Source organism: Macaca mulatta, chromosome 11, assembly GCF_049350105.2.
Source record: "Macaca mulatta isolate MMU2019108-1 chromosome 11, T2T-MMU8v2.0, whole genome shotgun sequence".
NCBI lineage: Eukaryota > Metazoa > Chordata > Mammalia > Primates > Cercopithecidae > Macaca > Macaca mulatta.
This window is the reverse complement of record NC_133416.1, coordinates 124,493,753-124,515,737: the sequence shown is the minus strand read 5'-3', so window position 1 is coordinate 124,515,737 and position 21,985 is coordinate 124,493,753. Positions and strand designations below refer to the sequence as shown.

The window sequence follows — 21,985 nt, the reverse complement described above, 5'->3', positions numbered from 1 at the left end:
AGAGATTCGGGAAATAGCACCTTAACCAGAAGGCATGACTAGTGCTGGGAGCTCCCGATCTGCACTGGGCTAAGGCTGAGGCAGGTGGCTTCAGGCAGGGATGCCCTTTTGTGTCACCCCTCCAATCAGTCCACATCCAGTCACCATCTCTGTCTACCTGTCAGGCCACCACCCTGCAAGAAAAGGGTAATGTTTTTGGATTCAAGAAGATCATTAGTTAAAAGTATATGGCAGGCTGGGCTCAGCAGCTCATGCCTGTAATCCCAACACTTTGGGAGGCCAAGGTGTGCGGATCACCGAGGTCAGGAGTTTGACACCAGCCTGACCAACATGGTGAAACCCCGTGTCTACTAAAAATACAAAATTAGGCCTGGCGCGGTGGCTCAAGCCTGTAATCCCAGCACTTTGGGAGGCCGAGGCGGGTGGATCACGAGGTCAGGAGATCGAGACTATCCTGGCTAACATGGTGAAACCCCGTCTCTACTAAAAATACAAAAAACTAGCCGGGCGTGGTGGCGGGCGCCTGTAGTCTCAGCTACTTGGGAGGCTGAGGCGGGAGAATGGCGTGAACCCGGGAGGCGGAGCTTGCAGTGAGCCGAGATCACGCCACTGCACTCCAGCCTGGGAGACACAGCGAGACTCCGTCTCAAAAAAAAAAATAAAAATAAAAATAAAAATAAATAAAATAAAATAAAAATAAAAATAAAAATACAAAATTAGCCAGGCACGCCTGTATCCAAGCTACTCGTGAGGCTAAGGCAGAAGAATCACTTGAACCTGGGAGACAGAGGTTGCAGTAAGCCGAGATCACACCACTGCACTTCAGCCTGGGTGATAAGAGCAAAACTCTGTCTCAAAAAAATAATAATAAATCAATAAGTAAATGGCAAAATGCTGTCTAATCCCACATACTTTATTTGGAAAGGCTCTGGAATTCTAGGGAAAGGAGGGCAAGAAAGAAGAGGAAGATTAAATGATACAATATGAGTGTGGATTTGAGGGGAGTGGATATTAACCTACATTAACTTTCACCTGTGAGGCACCTGGACCCACCCCAAGTTCATGCTCCAATGATGGAGGGTACCTTCCCAACTTCTCCTACCTTCTTCCTTCCTCCCCATCTCAATCTGTTACCATTTTGTCCCCATCAACCTAAAAAAGAGATTCAGGGGCAGGGCCTGATCCTGTATGGAGTGGGTTAAGTAGTCCCACTCCATGGTTTATCTGAGATGACAGTCTACAGCAGAACACTCTGACCTTAAAAAGTGGGGCAAGGTGGGGTGTTTTTGTCCCATTCATGAACCTGTTGTTCCTGTCACTGTGAGGTCTAGACCTACAGCCAAGACCAAGTTCTAGAAATGTGGCAGAAAGTGTCCGAAGGGCTGTGGACCACCCGTACAGGAGCCACCTAGGACATAGCCCTCCATTTCCTTCCTTCAGTCCAAGTGTCCCCACCTCAAAACAGAGAAACATCTCATGAACTTGACCCCACTGGTTCAAGCACCAACATTTTCTTGGTGGTATCTATACACAGAGGGTCTGTGAAGCAATTTAATTTCATAGACCCTACAAGGAATGTAACCAGAATATTTATAACTCTTTCATCCCCTTTTAGAAGAACCTGTCTGATGTGTTGATGACAATTTCTTCTGGTCTCTTCATTAATACAAGTCCCTGAGGACCATTATGTTATAGTTTCATTATCTTCATACTTAAAACTAATCTAGTTATGTCACTCATAGAATTCAAGCCTTCCACTAAAATAGACTAATTTCCCCAGTTGGTCCAGCTTAGAAGAGGACATGCACAAAACAGCCAGTAGTTCCAGGTCATTGCTATCCATAATTTGTCTGCCTTAGAACAAATTAGAATATTCTCCTGATGATGGCAGTAACTAAAAGAGACCAAAAGAAAGGGAGAGAAACACTTGAGAGCCCTTAGGTTTAAAGTGCCCTTCCACAGATGAGCTTGGGGTTGCCTGACCACCATCAGCTAAACATTGTTCTTTTTGAGATACCAGATATATTAGTTCAGGCTACCATAACAAAATACCACAGACTAAGTGGTATTGGCTGTAATTCTAGAACTCACAGACAGCTTAAAGAAAAGAAATTTATTTTCTCATGGTACTGGAAGCCAGAGTTCAAGATCAGGGTGCTAGCAGGGTTGCTTTCTGGTGAGGTCTCCCTTTCTGGCTTGCAGACGGCCACCTTCTTACTATGTCCAGAGAGAGAGAGAGAGAGAGAGAGAGAGAGAGAGAGAGAGAGAGAGAGGTCTGGTGTCTCTTCCTCTTCTTATAAGGACACTAATCTTATCAGAACAGGGCTCTACCCTTATAACCTAATTTAACCCTAATTACCTCCTTAAAGGCCCTATCTCAAAATACAATTATAAGGAGATTAGAGTTTTAATATATGAAATTGGGGGGACACATTATACCAGACACTCCCCACATTCCCCACAGTCCCTTAGCATGAACATTCTGTTGTCCCCTTGACAGGTTCTCAGTGTTTGGTCTTGGCTCACGAGCGTACCCTCACTTTTGCGCCTTCGGACATGCTGTGGACACCCTCCTGGAAGAACTGGGAGGGGAGAGGATCCTGAAGATGAGGGAAGGGGATGAGCTCTGTGGGCAGGAAGAGGCTTTCAGGACCTGGGCCAAGAAGGTCTTCAAGGTAATCTAGATCTCATGGACCTACAGGGAGAAGTAATGCTCCCCACACTCCCAAAGACAGCACCTAAACCATCAAGAAGAGAATAAACTTGAGAGAACCCTCAGTACCTCTCCCATGTATCCAGCCAAAATACAACTTTAAACAGCTCAGATAAATTTGGGTGTCCTGAAAGCACATATTTTCTACCCAGAATCCAACATTCTACATTATGGGCAAGGAGTTGGTCCATAAAAAAATTATAGAGTTTTGGAATGTCAGGGCTGGGAGGAAGCCATCCCTCACTCGTATTTGGTATACAGGTACACAGAAAAACATAGAGTTAGTCAACCAAACCAAACTTAAGATCTTGGCAGTCTACCAACTTTGACAAGCGTACCCCTCTTGTGCTAGATCTTCACTGACCAATATCATATGGTAGCCACTAGCCACACATAGCCATTTAAATTTAAACTTCAGCTAATTAAAATTAAATATGATGAATGGGTCAATAAAATGTGATACATCAATGCAATGGAATATTCTTCATCTGTAAAAAATAATGAAGTGGTGATACATGCTACAACATGGATGGACCTTGAAAACTTTGTGCTAAGTGGAAGAAGACAGTCACAAAAGAATATGTATTGCAGGATTCCATTTATATGAAATGTCCAGAATCAGAAAATCCATAGAGAGGGAAGGCAGGTTATTGGTTGCTAGGGGTTATGGGGATGGGAAATGGAAGTGACTACTAACAGATAGAAAAGTTTTTCAGTGTGGGGGGGGGGTGATGAGAATGTTCTGGAAGCAGATAGTGGGAAGGGTTGCACAACCGTGTGGACGTTCTACATGCCACAGAATTGTACGTGTTTAAACAGTGAATTGTATGTTACGTGAATTACATCTATACCTATCTACACAGTTCAAAATTAAATAAGGCTGGGCATGGTGGTTCATGCTTGTCATCCTAGCACTTTGGGAGGCTGGGCAGGAGGATTGTTTGAGCCCGGGAGCTCAAGACCAGCCTGGGCAACATAGTGCGACCTCATGTCTTTAAAAAACTAATTAATTAATTTAATTTAATAGGTTTAAAATCCCATTCCTGACTTCCTCCAGACAGAAGGGAGCGACAGACTCTGCACCCCCACCTTACCAGGAAACTACTGAAGTTCCTGGGGAAGCAAAGTAGAATTTCATGAGAACATGATGGATGTAGAGGAGAAAGCCTATGGTGGCTGTGAAGTCCCTGGTACCATGCATGTCTAACTGATACCTTCTGAGAGTCAGGAATGTGTTGTAAAAATAGAACATGTGCTAACATCAGGAATGATAAAAGCCATGTTGAGTGGCCCAGGTCAGTTTGCTGAGAATAAAACAAATGAAGTTAATTTGAGAGAGAGATTCCTATCCCTGTATTAACAAAAGTATACATGTTTTGTTTTGTGTTGTTTTGTTTTTGAGACAGAATCTTGCTCTGTTGCCCAGGCTGGAGTGCGGTGACACGATCTTGGCTCACTGCAACCTCCACCTCCTGGGTTCAATCTATTCTCCTGCCTCAGCCTCCCAAGAGGCTGGGACACTACAGGCACCTGCCGCCATGCCCAGCTAATTTTTTGTATTTTAGTAGAGATGGGGTGTCACCGTGTCACCCAGGGTGGTTGTGAACTCCTGAGCTCAGTCAGTCCGCCCCCCTGGGCCTCCCAAAGTGCTGGGATTATAGGCATGGCACACAGTTTACATACAACGTTCACTACATTCACAGCTCCACTGAGATTCCAGAATCCCCAATTGTACTTGAAATTGCGCTGGAACTGCTGATGGCTGCGAACTTCCTAGATTGTTAAATAAAATAAATTATAATAAACTGTTATCTTTCTTCAGTATTTAAAAAAAAATCCCATTGTTCAGTTGCAGTAAGCAACTGAGAATACACATTTTGCATTCTCAGTAGCCACAGGGGTAGGGGTTACCATATTAGACAGTGTAGAACCTTTCCATCATGATAAGACATCCTATTGGCCAGAGCTGTTTTAAATTTAAGGCCACAGGAGAATAAATGAACCATGCATGGCCTTCTATCTGCATATGAGGATGACTAAACTGACCATTCTAGGCTGGGAGGTGGTAATGAATGTAGACCCTGCCACTTTTACCCACGCCATCCTAGCCTTGGAATGCATACTCATCAGCAACCCCGGGAGAAGAGTACTATGCAACCTTCTGTCATTTAGATGACACTTTTCATCCTGAAAGCAAACGCAGGTAGAGAGCAAATGGGGAAGCTGAGGCCCCTGGGCTGTGAGGATTTCCATGTGGGGAGGCAGTGTTTATCAGCCTGTTCTTGCATTTCCTCCCAGACAAGGAGAGTTGAAATAATGGCTTTTTATACCCATTGGGATAATTCTGTTGCTTGATTTCCATCAGCCAACCCTGACTGAGCAACCAGGAAGGAAGGCCTGTTAAAAGCCACTGTACCCTTTAGCTGTCAACCTCCTGCTCCCATCCCACTCCCAGCTCTGGCAAACACAAACCTACTTTCTGTCTCTGTAGATTTCCCTGTGCTGGACATTTCATATGAATGGAATCATAATGTGGTCGTTTGTGACTGACTTCTTTCACTTAGTATAATGTTTTCAAGGTTCATTCATGCCGCAGCATGTATCAGAACTTCATCCTTTTCTATAGCCAAATAATATTCCATGGTATGGATGTGTCAAGTCTTGTTAATCCATTCATCCACTGGTGAACATTTGGATTGTTTTAAAGTCAACATGAGGTCAAACAATGGTAAGAACTATTCTTAAAAATTATCATTATTTTGAATTATCTGTGGTTTTATCTTAAAAATAACTGAGGACATTGGCCGGGCATGGTGGCTCATGCCTGTAATCCCAGCACTTTAGGAGGCCGAGGCAGGCAAATCCCTTGAGGCCAGGAGCTCGAAACCAGCCTGGCCAACATGACAAAACCCTGTCTCTACTAAAAATACAAAAATTAGCTGGGTGTGGTGGCACATGCCTGTAATCCCAGCTACCTGGGAGGCTGAGGCATGAGAATAACTTGAACCTGGGGAGGAGGTTGAGGCTGCAGTGAGCCAAGATTGCGCCACTGCACTCCAGCCTGGGTGACAGAGTGAGATTCTGTCTTAAATAAATAAATAAATAAATAAGGACAGCAATTCTTAGAACTGTTAAAATCGAAGAACAAGTGAGCTTGACCAAAAAAAAAGAAAAGGAAAATGTATTTGCAGTCATCCAGACATTCATTCAGTATGCTCTTTCTTTACATAATTCTTAAATATTTAGAGGAAGATGGATTGGGAAATTCTGAGATGTTTACTTTCTTATTTAATGTTAAACCTCTGCACATATTAATTTTAGGAATAAATGACATAATAGAATTATATCTTAAGTGCAGGTTAGGTCCTAAAGTCAATGGCAAATCTGACATGTCCAGCACATCGCAGACACTCAAAATATATAGGATGGATGGATGGATGTATGCATGGAAAGATATATGGATGGGTGGGTGAATGGATGGAAGAATGGATGCATGGAAAGATGGATGGGTGGGTGGGTCGATGGGTAGATGGATGGAAGGATGGATGCATGGAAAGATGGATGAGTGCATGGGTAGATGGAAGGAAGGATGGGTGCATGGAAAGATGGATGGGTGGGTGGGTGGATGGGTGGGTGAGTGGACAGATGGATGGATGGAAAGATGGATACATGGATGGGAGGGCGGAAGGGTAGATGAATGGCAGAGTGGATGAGTGGATGGGTGAATGGATGGAAGGAAGACAATGAAAGGGTAGAGTGAAGAAAGGAAGGGAAGGAAGAAGGGAAGGAGGGAAGGGTTACTGGATGGATAGATGAATGGATGGATGGATGGATGGATGAATGGATGGATGGATGGATAGTTGGATAGATGGATGGATGGGTGGATGCAGATACATGCCATGACTTGGAGCTGTTGGCAAGGAGATCCGCTTGGCTGAAAGAGGTCACTGAAAGCCTTGTGTACACCACAGGCAGCCTGTGATGTCTTCTGTGTGGGAGATGATGTCAACATTGAAAAGGCGAACAATTCCCTCATCAGCAATGACCGCAGCTGGAAGAGAAACAAGTTCCGCCTCACCTATGTGGCCGAAGCTCCAGAACTCACGCAAGGTACCTCCCACCACCCTTCTAGGGAGGCATTCATGACAATGGGGGAAAGGCAGGCGATCTCACCTCCAGAAGGTGCTTAGGGAAGATGGGCTTCATTGCTTTGATCTCCCTTTAGTGCAGTCTTACCAAAATGAATACTTTGCTGCCCTCCCACACTCCGTAAAACAAGTACTGGGAAATGTCTCTCTCTCTCTCTGTCTCTCTAGTAATATGCTGTGTTCTTCCAAACCATCCTCTTCTCAACTTAATTCAACCAGATTTTCTTTTTGTTCTGCACTACCCACAACCACCTCACCCATCCCAACCAATGTCTGCCTCATCTGTTCTCTTCTGTCTCTCATTCTACTCCAGAGAACAGTAGAAGTGTCAGTAGAGGGTGAAGAAAATGCTGCAGAGTGTTTGTTTGTATTAATATTCTGAGAAAAGGTCTCATTATGTTTCCCAGACTGGTCTTGAACTCCTGGCCTCAAGTGATCCTCCCACCTTAGCCTCCTAAGTAGTTGGGATTATGGGCATGAGCCACCTTGCCCCGCCTGGGGAGTTTTTAATGGAACATTCAACACCTTCTCAGGAAGACTGTTTTTCTCCCCACAGGTCTATCCAATGTCCACAAAAAGCGAGTCTCAGCTGCCCGACTCCTTAGCCGTCAAAACCTCCAGAGCCCTAAATCCAGGTAGGAACATCTTGGTTCACTGGGTTACCCACCTATTCTCTCAAATGTCACCCACGATGAAGGACAAGCCCTGTGGACTCCAAGGACTGGCTGTTTTCCAATCATTGCAAAGTGCCATAGAGACTCCCTTGCTGCTTTTTAGCATCCGGAGTTCCTGCTTTCCTTTTGCCAAGCTCCAACCTGAAGGGGTGGGAAAAGGAGATGGTGTTGATCTCATGAAAAGAGGAAAGAAAAAGGTTTTCTGAGTAAGGTTTTTTTAACAGTGGACCACACCCCTGTAGATTTGCTACATGTTCATTGTACCACAGCATCTTAGCTGGAAATCACTTAGTCCAAGTATTTCCTATTATGAATAATTTTTTTAATGTAGCTAAAAAGTGGCTACCCACACTCTGCTTAAATTTCTTTGGGTTGATGGGAGATAAAGTCCTAATCGTTAGAAATTAGCTTAATATCCAATATAACCAGTATCTTTTTATCAAATATAACCAAAGCATGTCTTCCTAGCACTTTATTTTAAACCCAGTTTTACTCTCTGGTGACACCTAAGACAAGTTTATTTCTTTCCAAATGAGAGACCTGGAAATAGCCAACAACATTGACCAATCTCCTCTGGGGCCTGATTCCTTCAAGTCATTTTTTCTAAGACATGGTTTCCCAAGCATCTGGCTTTAGTAAAAGGACACACTCTGTCCTGCTGGAAATGTCACTCTCACCTGGTCACAGTGCAGTGGAGAGTATGTGATCACTGCCAAATGTGCTCAGGTTATTATTACCATCACCAATTTGAACAGGACGCGCTAATGCTGCCTGAGATCTCAGGCATGGTTCTAATGGCCGTTTTGCTTTTCCATTAAAAGCGATCACTGCTGTTCTTAGACATCACGTCTTCTCAAAATCGTCACACCAGGTCTGCTCATCTCTCTACTTGTATAAATAATTTTTCTAGCACTAATGAAAGTATTTGCATAGATCCCTGTTGAATAGAATCTTTTTCTCTTTGTAGTTACAGCAGAAGAATCAAGAATCTTTTCAAGTCTTGATTCTTTGCCCAGCATAGTTCACTGTGCTGTGCTTGGTTCACTGGGTTACCCACCTCTGCTCCCAGGTGCCACCCACAATAAAGGACAAGCTCTTGCTGATTCCAAGGACTGGCTGTTTTCCAATTATTGCAAAGTACCACAGAGACCCCCTTGCTGCTCTGGGAACAGAGGTGGGTAACCCGGTGAACTAAGCACGGCGCAGTGAACTATGCTGTGCAAAGAATCAAGACTTGAAAAGATGTTCTGCTGTAACTACAAAGTGAAAAACATTCCATTCAACGGGAACCAGTGCAAAGACCTTCATTAGTGCTAGAAAAATTACTCGGCCCAGCATGGTGGCTCACACCTGTAATCCCAGCACTTTGGGAGCCGAGGCAGATGGATCATGAGGTCAGGAGTTCAAGACCAGCCTGACCACCATGGTGAAACCCTGTCTCTACTAAAAATACAAAAATTAGCCAGGTGTGGTTGTGGGGGCCTATAATCCCAGCTACCCAGGAGGCTGAGGCAGGCGAATCGCTGGAACCCAGGAGGCGGAGGCTGCAGTGAGCTGAGATTGCACCATTGCACTCCAACCTGGGTGACAGAGTAAGACTCCATCTCAAAAAAAAAAAAAAAAAGAGAGAAGAAAAAAGAAAAAGAAAAATTACTTATACAAGTAGAGAGATGGATGGACAGACCCAGTTTGATCGATTTGAGATGTGATGTCTAAGAGTAGGCTCTTGATTAAGCAGTTCTGGGCTCTAACCCCAGCTCTGCCATGCACTAGCTGTGCAGCCTTGGCTAAGCCATTTAGGTGATCTGAGCCCCTGTCTCCTTACCTACATAATAGGAATGATAGCTATGAAGATGACTAATGTTTTTCTAGAGCTCTCTGTGTTCCAAGCACTGTGCTGAGTCCTCTGTCCAGGATCTTTTATAATTCTAACCAGCCTGGGAAGTAGGCGCTCTTATCATACACATTTTAAATAGGAACAATGACAACTAGAAAATACAAGTGACTTTCTCAAGGTCACACCGACCTGGTTATCTGACTCCAAAGTCAGTGTGCCAAATGGCTACACAGATGGCCTCACCAGCATTGCAAGGCTGCTAAGTATTAAAAATAAGCTACATAAAGCAACTAGCATATCATAGAGTCCCGTCAGTATTCCTTATCCATCCGTGCTTCATGTCACCTGCAAATATAGTGTGTGTGCTTTCTATGTAATCTTCCAAACCTTTGATAAAAGTGATCAACAGAGCAGAGCCCCAGGGCTCTCATATTCTCTCTTAGATTCTCAAACATTAAAGAAATGGAGTGGGAAATTAATCTCTGAATAATTAGTTAAGTGCAATTCAGAGCATAATGGCCCCTGATGTGGAGAGGGACTCCGTATTTGAAATATATCTCTTACTACTTATTTTGGTCCTATGGGAAGGGATGATATAAGTAGCATTGCATGAGAAGGCCTAATAATCTACTGGAAATTTCCTTCAGCAACAAACTATGAAAGATCAGCTTACAGAATTTACTCCCAAAGCCATAGTACATAAGTAGCAAGGAAACTTGCAAATGTTTTGATACTAAGTGAAACCAAAAGTCCCAAAATCAGCCCCCACCCCCGCCCATCCAGAGGAGGCACCTGACTCTAAGCGACGGGTCTAAAAGTGACTAGCAAGAGAATATTCCAAACAAGGTTAGAACTGGAGTGTAGAATTCAAATCAGTTATGAATTAGCACAAAAAGGACCCAGTCTTACCTCCGTGTTTCTCTCTTTAAAAGCATGTTCTCTATTTTCAAGCTTACAGTGCTTTAAAAGCACTACCTATTTTCAAGCTTAATACCATTTCCAGCTTCATAAGGCTTATTTAAAAAAAGAAGAAAAAGGAATAACTGAGTGAAAAAGCATGACTCTCCCGTTTTCTCCTGCCCGAGGCTGAAGTTGGGCTGTCTGGCCTAAAAGGCCACGACCAAGATATTACTAATCCCCCTACAAGAGACCATTAATTGCAGGCAAAGTGCTTATGAGGAAGTAGGCCGCCTTTTGAGGATGATCCTTGAAAATCTAAAGAGAAAAGTGACCGCAGTCACCATCACAGCCTGGAAATAAATTTTCTAATGCACGTACAACAATTAGCAAATGACACAGAAGAGAGAGCATAATGGATGGCTGGTGTGTGGGGTGTAGACACCAAGTCCTAGAAATCAGGAGCAAGAGGGGAATGCAGGACTTGAGATGAACCTCTTATGGGAGGGTGGGCTTTAGAAAGGCGGGAAAGAGGAGGGGGGTCCAGGAAGGAAGAACAGCAGAAGTTAAGGTCAGCACCAGGATGTCTGGGAGAATGGCAGACATTACAATGCAGAGTTCTTGATCGGTAGAATGCTTCAGTCTCATCTCCCCTCGAGTAAAATAGCTTCTCTCCAGCCTTCCCCAAGGACATCAACATTTGGTTTCAGTCAAAACCTCCAGTGTCATCCTCACTCCTCTCTCCCTCTCGCCTGGGTCATGCAGTCGCTCAGCAGATGCCCTTGGCCTTGTCTTTCAACTACATCTCAGACCCACCACCTTGAGCAAAGCCATGGGCATGTCCAGTCTGACTGACTGGAATAGCCACCCAACTTGTCTCTTGGTTTCTGAGCTTTTCTCTAAAAACACCGGTTTCCAAAGAGCAGACAGAGGAATCTTTCCTTTCTTTCTTTCTTTTTTTTTTAATTATTTTATTTTATTTTATTTTTGAGGTTAAGAGTAGAAGTTTAATTGATGAAAGAAAGGGCTGGGTGCGGTGGCTCACACCTGTAATCCCAGCACTTTGGGAGGCCAAGGCAGGCGAATCACGAGGTCAGGAGTTTGAGACCAGCCTGGCCGACATGGTGAAACCCCGTGTCTACTAAAAATACAAAAATTAGCTGGGCATGTTGGCAGGTGCCTGTAATCCCAGCTACTCGGGAGGCTAAGGCAGGGGAATCACTTGAACCCGGGAGGCAGAGGTTGCTGTGAGCCAAAATCGCACCACTGCTCTCCAGCCTGGGCAACAGAGTGAGACTCCGTCTTAAAAAAAAAAAAAAAAAAAAAAAAAGAGCTCTCTGCTGAAGAGAGGGGTCCTGGAGAAATGAGTTGCCAGATCCACGGTGAAATGCACGGGGGCTTGGGGGTTTACAGATGTCTAGTGAGGAGGCAGTGTTTGATTTACATAGGACGCAAAATATTGGTTGGACCAGGCGTGTCATTTGCATAGGGTGCGAAAAACTGGTTTGGACTAGGTGTCCTACTTGTATAAGGTGTGAATTTCTGGCCACCCCCATCCTAATCTTTTACTATGGAAGCGGGTCGTCAGACAGAGGAATCTTTTAAAACCGTGAATTGAAGCCTATCACTCCCCGGCTTCACAGCCCCTGATGGTCTGCTGGACTTCAGGAAACCTCCAAACTCCTTCCCATGGCAGGTCATCATGAGGCTCTTGTGATATGGCTGCTACTATTGTCCAAACAAACACTCCAGCCTTCTTTCACTTCCTTGAACATGCCACCTTTTCTCTGCCTCTGGGCCTTTGCACGTGCTCTTCCCCATCCCTGGAATGCTGTGCCTGCAGGTCTTTGCACGTCTCTGCTTAAATGTCAAATCGCCAGAGAGGTCTCCGTGACTGTCCTATCGACATAGCCTACTCCCCTCAACCCATCACCACCCACTCATCCACATCACCAACCCCACCTGAGATCTTTTAAATGACTTCTCAATGAGAATAGGGCACTTTGCTGTCCTTCCCCATCACTCTCTCACCAGTGCCTAGAACAGTGCTTGGCACGCAATGTACGGGTGTTGAATGAATGAACCTTGTTAACTTGAGCAGTTCACAGCTGACAATATTTATCCTTTTCACTGAAAAATGCACATTTTCTGGGTTTTTTTTTTCCATTTAATGCTGGACATTAGCAAATTATTCTTTTATCTGCAAACCTATCATTGAGCCACCGCCAAGCATGTGTGTGTATGTGATGCTTCTGGATGTGACTAGAAATAAATCACACAGAGGGGACACTCGGGGGAGAAGGAAATAGGGCCCAAATGGTGGCTGCTGTTCCATTGCCTCTTCCCCTTCTCCCTGTACTTCTCATATGGCCCGTATGTGTCCCAAGCTTTAAGAAAAAATAAAAAATAGGCCAGACGTGGTGGCTCACACTTGTAATCCCAGCACTTTGGGAGGTTGAGGCGGGTGGATCACCTGAGATCAGGAGTTTGAGACCAGCTGGCCATCATGGTTAAACCCTGTCTCTGCTAAAAGTACAAAAACTAGCCGGGCATGGTGGTGGGCGCTTGTAATCCTAGCTACTCTGGAGGCTGAGGCAGGAGAATCGCTTGAACCCAGGAGGTGGAGGTTGCAGTGAGCCAAGATCTCACCACTGCACTCCAGCCTGGGCAACAAAGAGAGACTCCATCTCAAAAAAAATAAAAATAATAATTTTTAAAAATGTTTAAAAATTATCCACTTACAAAGCTCAGCAGAACTGAGATTTAAGACAATTGGTTTATGAGCCAGTGCTACTCCCCAGAGGGTCGGCTTCCCAGCAAAGCATCAAAGACCAGCCCACCAAGGTGCCCTGGGGCACCTGGGGCCCTGCGGCCATTCAACGCTGGGAGTTCTCAGCAAGCACCCCCAAGCAGCATGCGGAGTCCCCTTGATTAAACTCCCCTTGATTAAACTCCCAGCAGGGCCAGAGCCTGGACCCACCTTCTAGCCAGCCACTTTCCCATGCCTGCTCCTTGTCTGCACGGCCACCCTCTGCCTCGTTCAAGAGGACTTGGGGGGAGGTGGCTGTGCTCGTGAGCTAGCTCAGCAAGTTTGGGTCCTCTGCGTTTCTATTTTGTACAAATCGTGATGATCTGGGAAGAAAGCGGGAATTGATTTGCGGGCCTTTCAAAGGCTTCCTTTGGGTAAACTTAGGAGGCTCCCAAATTAGAAACCCCACAGCGCCCCCTGCTGGCCCTGGCTTCTAACTTCTTGCAGCTCTCTGGAGGTAATGTCTGCTCCCCAGGAACCAAAGACTGGTGTGAGCTCTGAGAAGGCTCAGTCGTGCAGGTTCCCAGACAGGGCAAGATCTGCCCAGGGAGGGAGAGTGGGACTCCAGACCTTAATACTACCATTCACAATTATGGTCGCTAAGTTCCCCACTATGCTAAGGGCAGGGATGCCTTGCTTCAAGAAAATACTTGACACCGTTTCTTCCCCCAAAATAATATGCCCGCTCAACTCTTTTTAATAATGGTGGCTATTTGTAGCACAAAGGGGTTCTTGGTTGAGCCAAAAACTCCTTTAAATAGCGAGTCCCATTGGGCTATTCAAGTGTTGATTTACATACCATAGAGAATATAGAAACTTCATGTTGAATATCAAGCGTCTCTATCCACTGAAAACTCATTGGCAATGAAGAAAAAGCAGGTCTGAAAAAGCAATCATAGCTCAAAGGGTGCAAAAGATTTGATTTATCCAAGTGTAGTTGATCCTAGAGTTTGCAGGTATTGTGTAAAATGCAGTATACTGTACTGAAAGGTTTTTGTGGGGTTCGTTTTTTTGTTTTTTGGGTGGCGGGGGTGGGGGATATACTCTCTCCCTATTGCCCAGGCTAGAGTGCAGTGGTGTAGTTTCGGCTCACTGCAACCTCCACTTCCTGGGTTCAAGTGATTCTCCCGCCTCAGCCTCTGGAGTAGCTGGGATTACAGACGCGTGCCACAATGCCCAGCTAATTTTTGTGTTTTTAGTAGAGATGGGGTTTTGTCATGTTCGCCAGGCTGGTCTCAAACTCCTGACCTCAGGTGATCCACACACCTCCACCTCCCAAAGTGCTGGGATTACAGGTGTGAGCCACTGCGCCTGGCCTGTACTGAAACTTTTTAAAGGACCAGAATAATCACATTCTGAGAGTTTGTTCTTGAAAGCTGTTGGATTAGCACAGGCCTCCTGAACCTGAAACACAAAAATCAATGCAGAAAGGTTATAACCCGGTAGGCAACAGTGAGTTTCCTTCTGTGTTGTCTTTTTAGATCTCTCAATGTTGTAATATTGATGAGTTTATGCATAGGAGGAACCCAAGCTTAAAGCCAAGTCTTTTTTCCTTTACTATTACAACACGAGGAACCCTGGTTGCCAAAGGCGGTGGGGCTTGCAATTCCTAGGAGATGTAGGATTTCACAGATTGGGAATACCACAGTCTGTGGTTACAGTGAAGTGCTAGACACTGAGAGAACCCCTATTAGTACTGAGAATGGGGTGCTAGAATCCAAAAGAAGGGAGTTGAGAAGGAGAGAGTGAGTAGTTATGCCCAATACTGCTTCCAGATCCAGATGAAACCTAGGAAGCAGCCATTGGATTTGCAGTGAGGAATTCACTGGTGACCTTGACAAAAAGCCTCAGTGTAGAATGATGGCTGAGCACTGTGGCCCTTACCTGTAATCCTAGCACTTTGGAAGGCTGAGGTGGGAAGATTGCTTGAGCTCACAAGTTTGAGACCAGCCTGGGCCACATAGGGAAATTCCATCTGTACAAAAAATTCCAAAATTAGCCAGGCATGACAGTGCCTGCCTGTAGTCCCAGCTACTTGGGAGGGCTGACGTGGGAGGATCGTTGAGCTTGGGAGATAGAGGCTGCAGTGAGCCGTGATCGCACCACTGCACTCCAGCCAGGGCGACAGAGCAAGACCCTATCTCACCATAATAATAATAGAATGATGGGGGAATAGGCTTGGTTAGCACAGGCCTCAACAAGAATGGAAGGAGAGAATTGCAGCCAACAGGGACAGACAGAAGAGCCAAAGAAAAGGAGGAAGTAGCTGCTGGCCCTTGTCCTTTGATTCCTCTGCAATTTCCTGCAGTCGGTCAACTATCTTCGTGCGTCTCCACACCAACGGGAATCAGGAGCTGCAGTACCAGCCTGGGGACCACCTGGGTGTCTTCCCTGGCAACCACGAGGACCTCGTGAATGCCCTGATCGAGCGGCTGGAGGACGCACCCCCTGTCAACCAGATGGTGAAAGTGGAGCTGCTGGAGGAGCGGAACACGGCTTTAGGTAACATTCCCAGGGGCCCTTCCCTGCTCTAGGGAGCTGCAGAGGCAGTGGGTGTCTGGGGAAGAGGAGACCCATTCTTCCCAATCACCAGTCCAGGCAGGAGAGTGGGTCTCTGTTGCTAGCAGCCGATGAGACACTGAAGATTTTCCCCTTTCTCATGGCTGATCAACCTTGGGCCAACCAGCTGAGCAAATAAATGCACACAGTGCCAGGCCATCGATGGCTCACCATTGGGAGAAGGGGGCTGCTACCTTCCTTCATTGACTAGACGTGGATGTTAGCAGTAGCCACTCTTTTTACTTTCCATCCTCACCACTAACCCTTAGGAAAATCTCTAGTACCCCATTGCCCACCAAGTAAATAACAGCAGAAATCTGATCCTGCCTCCTCTTAAAATCAAAAGGTACTATAGGAAGCTCGATGGCCAACGAGGGATTGAGCCCACATGTTTTACCTCATTAGATCAAGCTCTCGCCTGCTTAAGTGTCCATCCTTGACATTCATATTGAAGAACTTTCAAAGGCAAATGGGTCCCAGTGCTTCATCCAGGAGCACAAGTGGGCTCAAGGGTCAGGTACAAGGAACTGCAGTGACCTTACCTGGCAGACCAATACAGGCCTGTCACTTTTACAAAAGAGCTAGGATGTGAAGTCAGGATAGAATGTGAAAGTAGCATATCGTCAAAGCCCTGCTGAAAACCTCTCAGGAAGACACTACGTTAGAGAGACATACCCTCTTTTTTTTTTTTTTTTTTTTTTTTTTTTTTTTTTTTTTTTTTTTGAGACAGAGTTTTGCTCTTGTTACCCAGGCTGGAGTGCGGTGGCGCAATCTTGGCTCACTGCAACCTCCGCCTCCCAAGTTCAAGTGATTCTCCTGCCTCAGCCTCCTGGGTAGCTGGAATTACAGGCGCATGCCACCACACCAGCTAATTTTTTGTATTTTTAGTAGAGACGGGGATTTCATCGTGTTGGCCAGGCTGGTCTCAAACTCCTGACCTCAGGTGATCCACCCGTCTTGGCCTCCCAAAGTGCTGGGATTACAGGCATGAGCCACCACACCCGGCTGAGACATACCCTCTCTTAATAAATCCTGGCTGAGTGAGGTGGCTGACGCCTGTAATCCCAACACTTTGGGAGGCTGAGGCAGGCAGATCATTTGAGCCCAGGAGTTGGAGACCAGCCTGGGAACATGGTGAAACTGCATCTCTACAAAAAAATACAAAAATTAGCCAGGCATCAGGCCGAGTGCGGCAGCTCATGCCTGTAATCATAATCCCAGCACTTTGGGAGGCCGAGGTGGGTGGATCACCTGAAGTCAGGAGTTCGAGACCAGCCTGGCCAACATGGCAAAACCCCGTGTCTACTAAAAATACAAAAAATTAGCCGGGCATGGTGGCACATGTCTGTAATCCCAGCGACTCAGGAGGCTGAGGCAGGAGAATCGCTTGAACCCGGGAGGCAGAGGTTGCAGTGAACCGAGATCGCACCATCGCACTCCAGCCTGGGTGACAGAGCGAGACTCCATCTAAAAAAAAAAAAAAAAATTAGTAGGGCATGGTGGCTCACGTCTGTATTCCCAGCTACTCAGGAGCGTGAGGTGGGAGGATCACTTGAGCCCAGGAGTTCAAGGCTACAGTGAGCTGTGATCGCATCACTGCACTGTAACCTGGGCAACAGAGTGAGACCCAGTCTAAAAAAATAAATAAATAAAATAAAATAAAATAAATCCAACCCAGACAATACTTCCTCTATGTTGAAATAGAGCTTTTTATTTGGGATCGAACCCCTGATGGAGGAGAGGCTTATATTTAGGGACATATTGGAGGAAGAGTATATAGAGGGAGTACAATATAGTAGTCAGAACAAGATCTGAAGCCACACTGCCTGACTTCACGCTTATGAGCTGTGTGACCTCGGGCAAATTTCTTAACCTCTCTGTGCTTCTATTTTTCTCAGCCGGGAGAAGAATAACACTGTCTTGGATTGTTGTGATGATTAAATGAGTTAATATAAAATACTAATAATAGTACTCGGCACATAGACTGTGCTAGATAAGTGTTAGTGTTTATAATGACAAACACTAACATCCCATTCAGGGGGTGAGAGGCTGACACCATCCCATGATACATGGGGCTGAAATAGGCTTATCTCTGTCACCCACAGCTGGGGGCTCATTGTATAGAACGCCAGTGGACTATGCCATGCTATTTTAATATTTTTCTCCTCTCTTCATGTATTTTTCTTAATTTTTGGATTCATTTGCATAATTAATTTTGGATTTGCTTCTTGCACACATGAAATCCCCTGGATTCTGGGCATGGAAGGTGGAGAGCTAGAAGGTTGCTTGGCTCTGGAGCCACCCTCCTCACCTGGCCCCATCCTCTGCTCCAGGAGCAGACCTGAACCCCCGACTTAGACTCAAGCCCTCCCACACCCACCCCTCACCCGCCTTGTACCTCCACAGGCATCATCAGTAACTGGACAGACGAGCACCGCCTCCCACCCTGCACCATCTTCCAGGCCTTCAAGTACTACCTGGACATCACCACGCCACCAACGCCCCTGCAGCTGCAGCAGTTTGCCTCCCTAGCCACCAATGAGAAGGAGAAGCAGCGTCTGCTGGTCCTCAGCAAGGTGGGTCCTCAGGCTTCGCACAACCCTAGGGAGCCCATCTCCTCGTCTTTAAAGAGTTGAAAACTGTTATTACCAGGCTTCCAGCAGATGGCAGTCTTGAGCCAAGGGGGCCATTATTTGCTGTAGGTCGCCATATTGGCTGGTCCAATGTGGCTAGTCTGCCCCCAGTTCTAAGGCCTGGCAGAGCAAGAGTGACTCCTTTGAATCAAACAGTTCCCTGGCTACAACTGAAATTGCTATTCTTTCTGTCTTCCTTTGGAACCTTGGGCTTCCATTAGTGCCATTTTAGGCCATGCTTAGGAGAAAAACAGGATCTCACCATGCCTTGGTTTAAAGATAAGGTTTTTTCTTGTTTGTTGTTTTATTAAGTTTTATGGATACTTGGTAGGTGTATGTATTTATGGGGTACATGTGATATTTTGATACAGGTATACAATGTGTAATAATCACATCAGGGCAAAGGGGGTATTCACCCCCTCAATCATTCATCATTTCTTTGTGTTGGAAACATTCCAATTCCACTCTTTTAGTTATTTTTAAATATATAATGAATTATTGTTGACGATAGTCACCTTGTCTAGATCTAGGAAATAGTAGATTTTTTTTTTTTTTTTTTTTTTTTTTGGTCCCTAAGACAGAGTCTCACCCTCTAGCCCAGGCTGGAGTGCCGTGTGGCACAATCTCAGTTCACTGCAACCTCCATTTCCCAGGCTCAAAGGATTCTCGTGCCTTAGCCTCCCGAGCAGCTGGAATTACAGGCACCTGCCACCATGGCCAGCTAATTTTTGTATTTTTTTCTTTAGTAGAGATGGAGTTTCACCATCAAATTCCTGACCTCAGGTGATCCACCCACCTCAACCTCCCAAAAATGCTAGGATTAAAGGCATGAGCCACCACGCCTAGCCTAGATCTTATTCCTTCTATCTAACTGTATTTTTGTACCCATGAACCATCTCCACTTTCCCCCACCCCTCCCCACTACCCTTCCTTGCACTGGTAGCCCTCCTTCTACTCTCCGTCTTCATGACTTTATTTGCTTCTAGTTTTTAGCTCCCACAAATGAGTGAGAACATGCAAAATTTGTCTTATTGTGCTTGGCTTCTTGCACTTAACATGATGTCCTCCAGTTCCATCCATGTGGCTGCTATGATGAGATTTTGCCAATGCAGAGGAGCTGCAGGTGGAACTACTAGAGATCAGAGGTCTCTGATTGTAAAATGAACCAAACGTAGCCTCTACCACCTTGCTTAGAAATCCTGGGATCACCTGCCCCAGCCTGCTGCAAAGCCTTGCTCAGTGAGAATTCTACCCAGGAGAACGGCCCACACTGCTACCAATGGGGGCTCCTTCCCAGAAAGCAAGCCCCCAGCACAGGATGGCTTAGCTTTTTTCTGCCGTCCAGGAGAGGGGATTGAATGGTGAGCAGCAAGGAAGAGGCTAATTAGCGAGTGCGTAGTATTTAGAAATATGAAAATAAATACCAGAAGGAACACTTAAAGAGCTGTAAGTAGTTACCTCCGGGGAGTAGGAAGCAGATGGCAGAGGTAGAACAGGAGACCATTATTTTTAATCATAAGCTTTACAAAGTTATTTAACTTTTTAGACTATCTGCAAGTATAATTTTGATTTAAAACTTTTAATTAATGGGGGAGGGTGGCTAATAGGAAGAAGGACTGTAGATTGCACTGTTGGTACCTTATTAGATTGCACTGTTTTTACCTTATTTAAAGTAGAATTTGGGCACAGTGGCTCATGCCTGTAATCCCAGCACTCTGGGAGGCAGAGATGGGAAGATTGCTTGAGGCCAGGAGTTTGGAACCAACCCGGGCAACATAGACCCCATCTCTACAAAAAAATTAAATTAGCTGGGCATCATGTCACATGCCTGTAGTCCCAGCTACTCAGGAGGCTAAGGTGGGAGGATCACTTGAGCCCAGGAGTTCGAGGCTATGGTGAATCATGATCTTCCAACTGTACTCCAGCCTGGGTGAAAGAGCAAGACCCCATCTCTATAAATAAATAAATAAATAAATAATAGGCCGGGCGCAGTGGCTCACGCCTGTAATCCCAGCACTTTGGGAGGCTGAGGCAGGCGGATCACCTGAGGTCGGGAGTTTGGGACCAGCCTGGCCAACGTGGCGAAACCCTGTCTCTATTAAAAATGCAAGAATTAGCTGGGCGTGGTGATGGGCACCTGTAATTCCAGCTACTCAGGAGACTGAGGTAGGAGAATTGCTTGTACCCAGGAGATGGAGGTTGCAGTGAGCCGAGATCACACCACTACACTCCAGCCTGGGTGACAGAGCAAGAATCTGTCTCTAGATGGATAGAAGATAGATAGATAGATAGATAGATAGATAGATAGATAGATAGATAGATAGATAATAGATAGATAGATAGATAGATAGATAGATAGATAGATAGATAGAATTTGATATAACCCATGTGTATTAGTTTATTTCTTCCAAAAAGTGCAGACTTCAAGACAGGATTAAATGAGCAAGGATTTTTATTAGGGGAAACACTTATGTGACATAAAGTGGAAAGGGATCAGATAGGGCTGGGAGAACCACCAGACCTCAAAACAAATCTAACGCCAGCCAAAGGAAAAGGAAGAAAGGTGGGATGAGAACGTTCTAGACTGCAGTGCAGTTTAAGGAAGGCCCAGCAGGGTTCTTGAGGAGTCCTGGAGACTCCTGTGCTTGGTCATTGGCAGGGAGCAGCCTGCGGGAAGGCAGGCCTGGCACCAACAGGGTGATGGATGTCCGTTTCAGGTAATGTCAGTTTCAAAGAGTTGAAAGGCCAGGGCTCTTTGTCCATTTTGCTCCTGCAGTTGCAGGCCAGTCAGGCTGGAGGTCTGAGAAGCACGATGTCAAGGATGCCATCGCCTATTAATAAGGCCAGAACAGGCCGGGCGCTGTGGCTCACGCCTATAATCCCAGCACTTTGGGAGGCCGAGGTGGGCAGATCACAAGGTCAGGAGATTGAGACCATCCTGGCTAACACGGTGAAACCCCGTCTCTACTAAAAATACAAAAAATTAGCTGGATGTGGTGGCAGGCGCCTGTAGTCCCAGCTACTCGGGAGGCTGAGGCAGGAGAATGGCGTGAACCCTGGGAGGCGGAGCTTGCAGTGAGCCAAGATCATGCCACTGCACTCCAGCCTGGGCAGCAGAGTGAGACTCCATCTCAAAAAAAAAATAAAAAATAGATAAATAAATAAGGCCAGGACAGTCTTTAGAAACTGGGGAAAATCTTTGTTATACAGTGCACTGGCACGCTGGTCTCAGAAACTGAGCCTTCTGTTCCAGCAATCAGAGACTGCCTAGGGCATCTTCTGAGATTAAGGAAAAATAACTCCAGAGCTCCAGAGAGTTCCTCTGTTGCCTGGTTACAGCTGGGCTTTGCTGTCAACACGTCCCCAAACATGGTCCTCCACACACCCCAACCTGATTTTTCCGGGGCTGTCACTCACCGCCATGAACATGACCCAAGCTCTCCAAAGATGCATCTCCAGATTCTGCAACCAACAAATCACAGGTCTCCACCGAATGCTGCCACTCCCCGCGTGAGTCATGACTCCCTTCTATAGTGCGTCTCTCTTGACTTCAGGAGTGTGTAGTGACTAGAAACACAAATTCTGAAGACACACTGTCTAGAGCAAGGCTCAGTTTCACCCAGCATCACCACCTAGTAGCCATAGGACCTCTATCACCCTCAGTTTCTTCATATATAAAATGGGGAAACAGTAATACCTATTTCATAAGGTCCTC

General features: G+C 45.8%; 1 protein-coding gene across 3 annotated transcripts in view; it reads left to right on the top strand.

Annotated features, from left to right (window-relative positions):
- The window catches only part of NOS1 (nitric oxide synthase 1), a 227,447-nt gene that overhangs the window by 190,732 nt on the left and 14,730 nt on the right, over nt 1-21,985 (top strand). For all 3 annotated transcript variants that reach the window (XM_077955339.1, XM_028829952.2, XM_077955338.1), the window contains 5 exons: nt 2,501-2,675; nt 6,685-6,823; nt 7,418-7,496; nt 15,387-15,580; nt 18,044-18,213. In XM_077955339.1, coding sequence (XP_077811465.1) covers nt 2,501-2,675; nt 6,685-6,823; nt 7,418-7,496; nt 15,387-15,580; nt 18,044-18,213 — 757 coding nt within the window. The remainder of the gene's footprint in view (nt 1-2,500; nt 2,676-6,684; nt 6,824-7,417; nt 7,497-15,386; nt 15,581-18,043; nt 18,214-21,985) is intronic.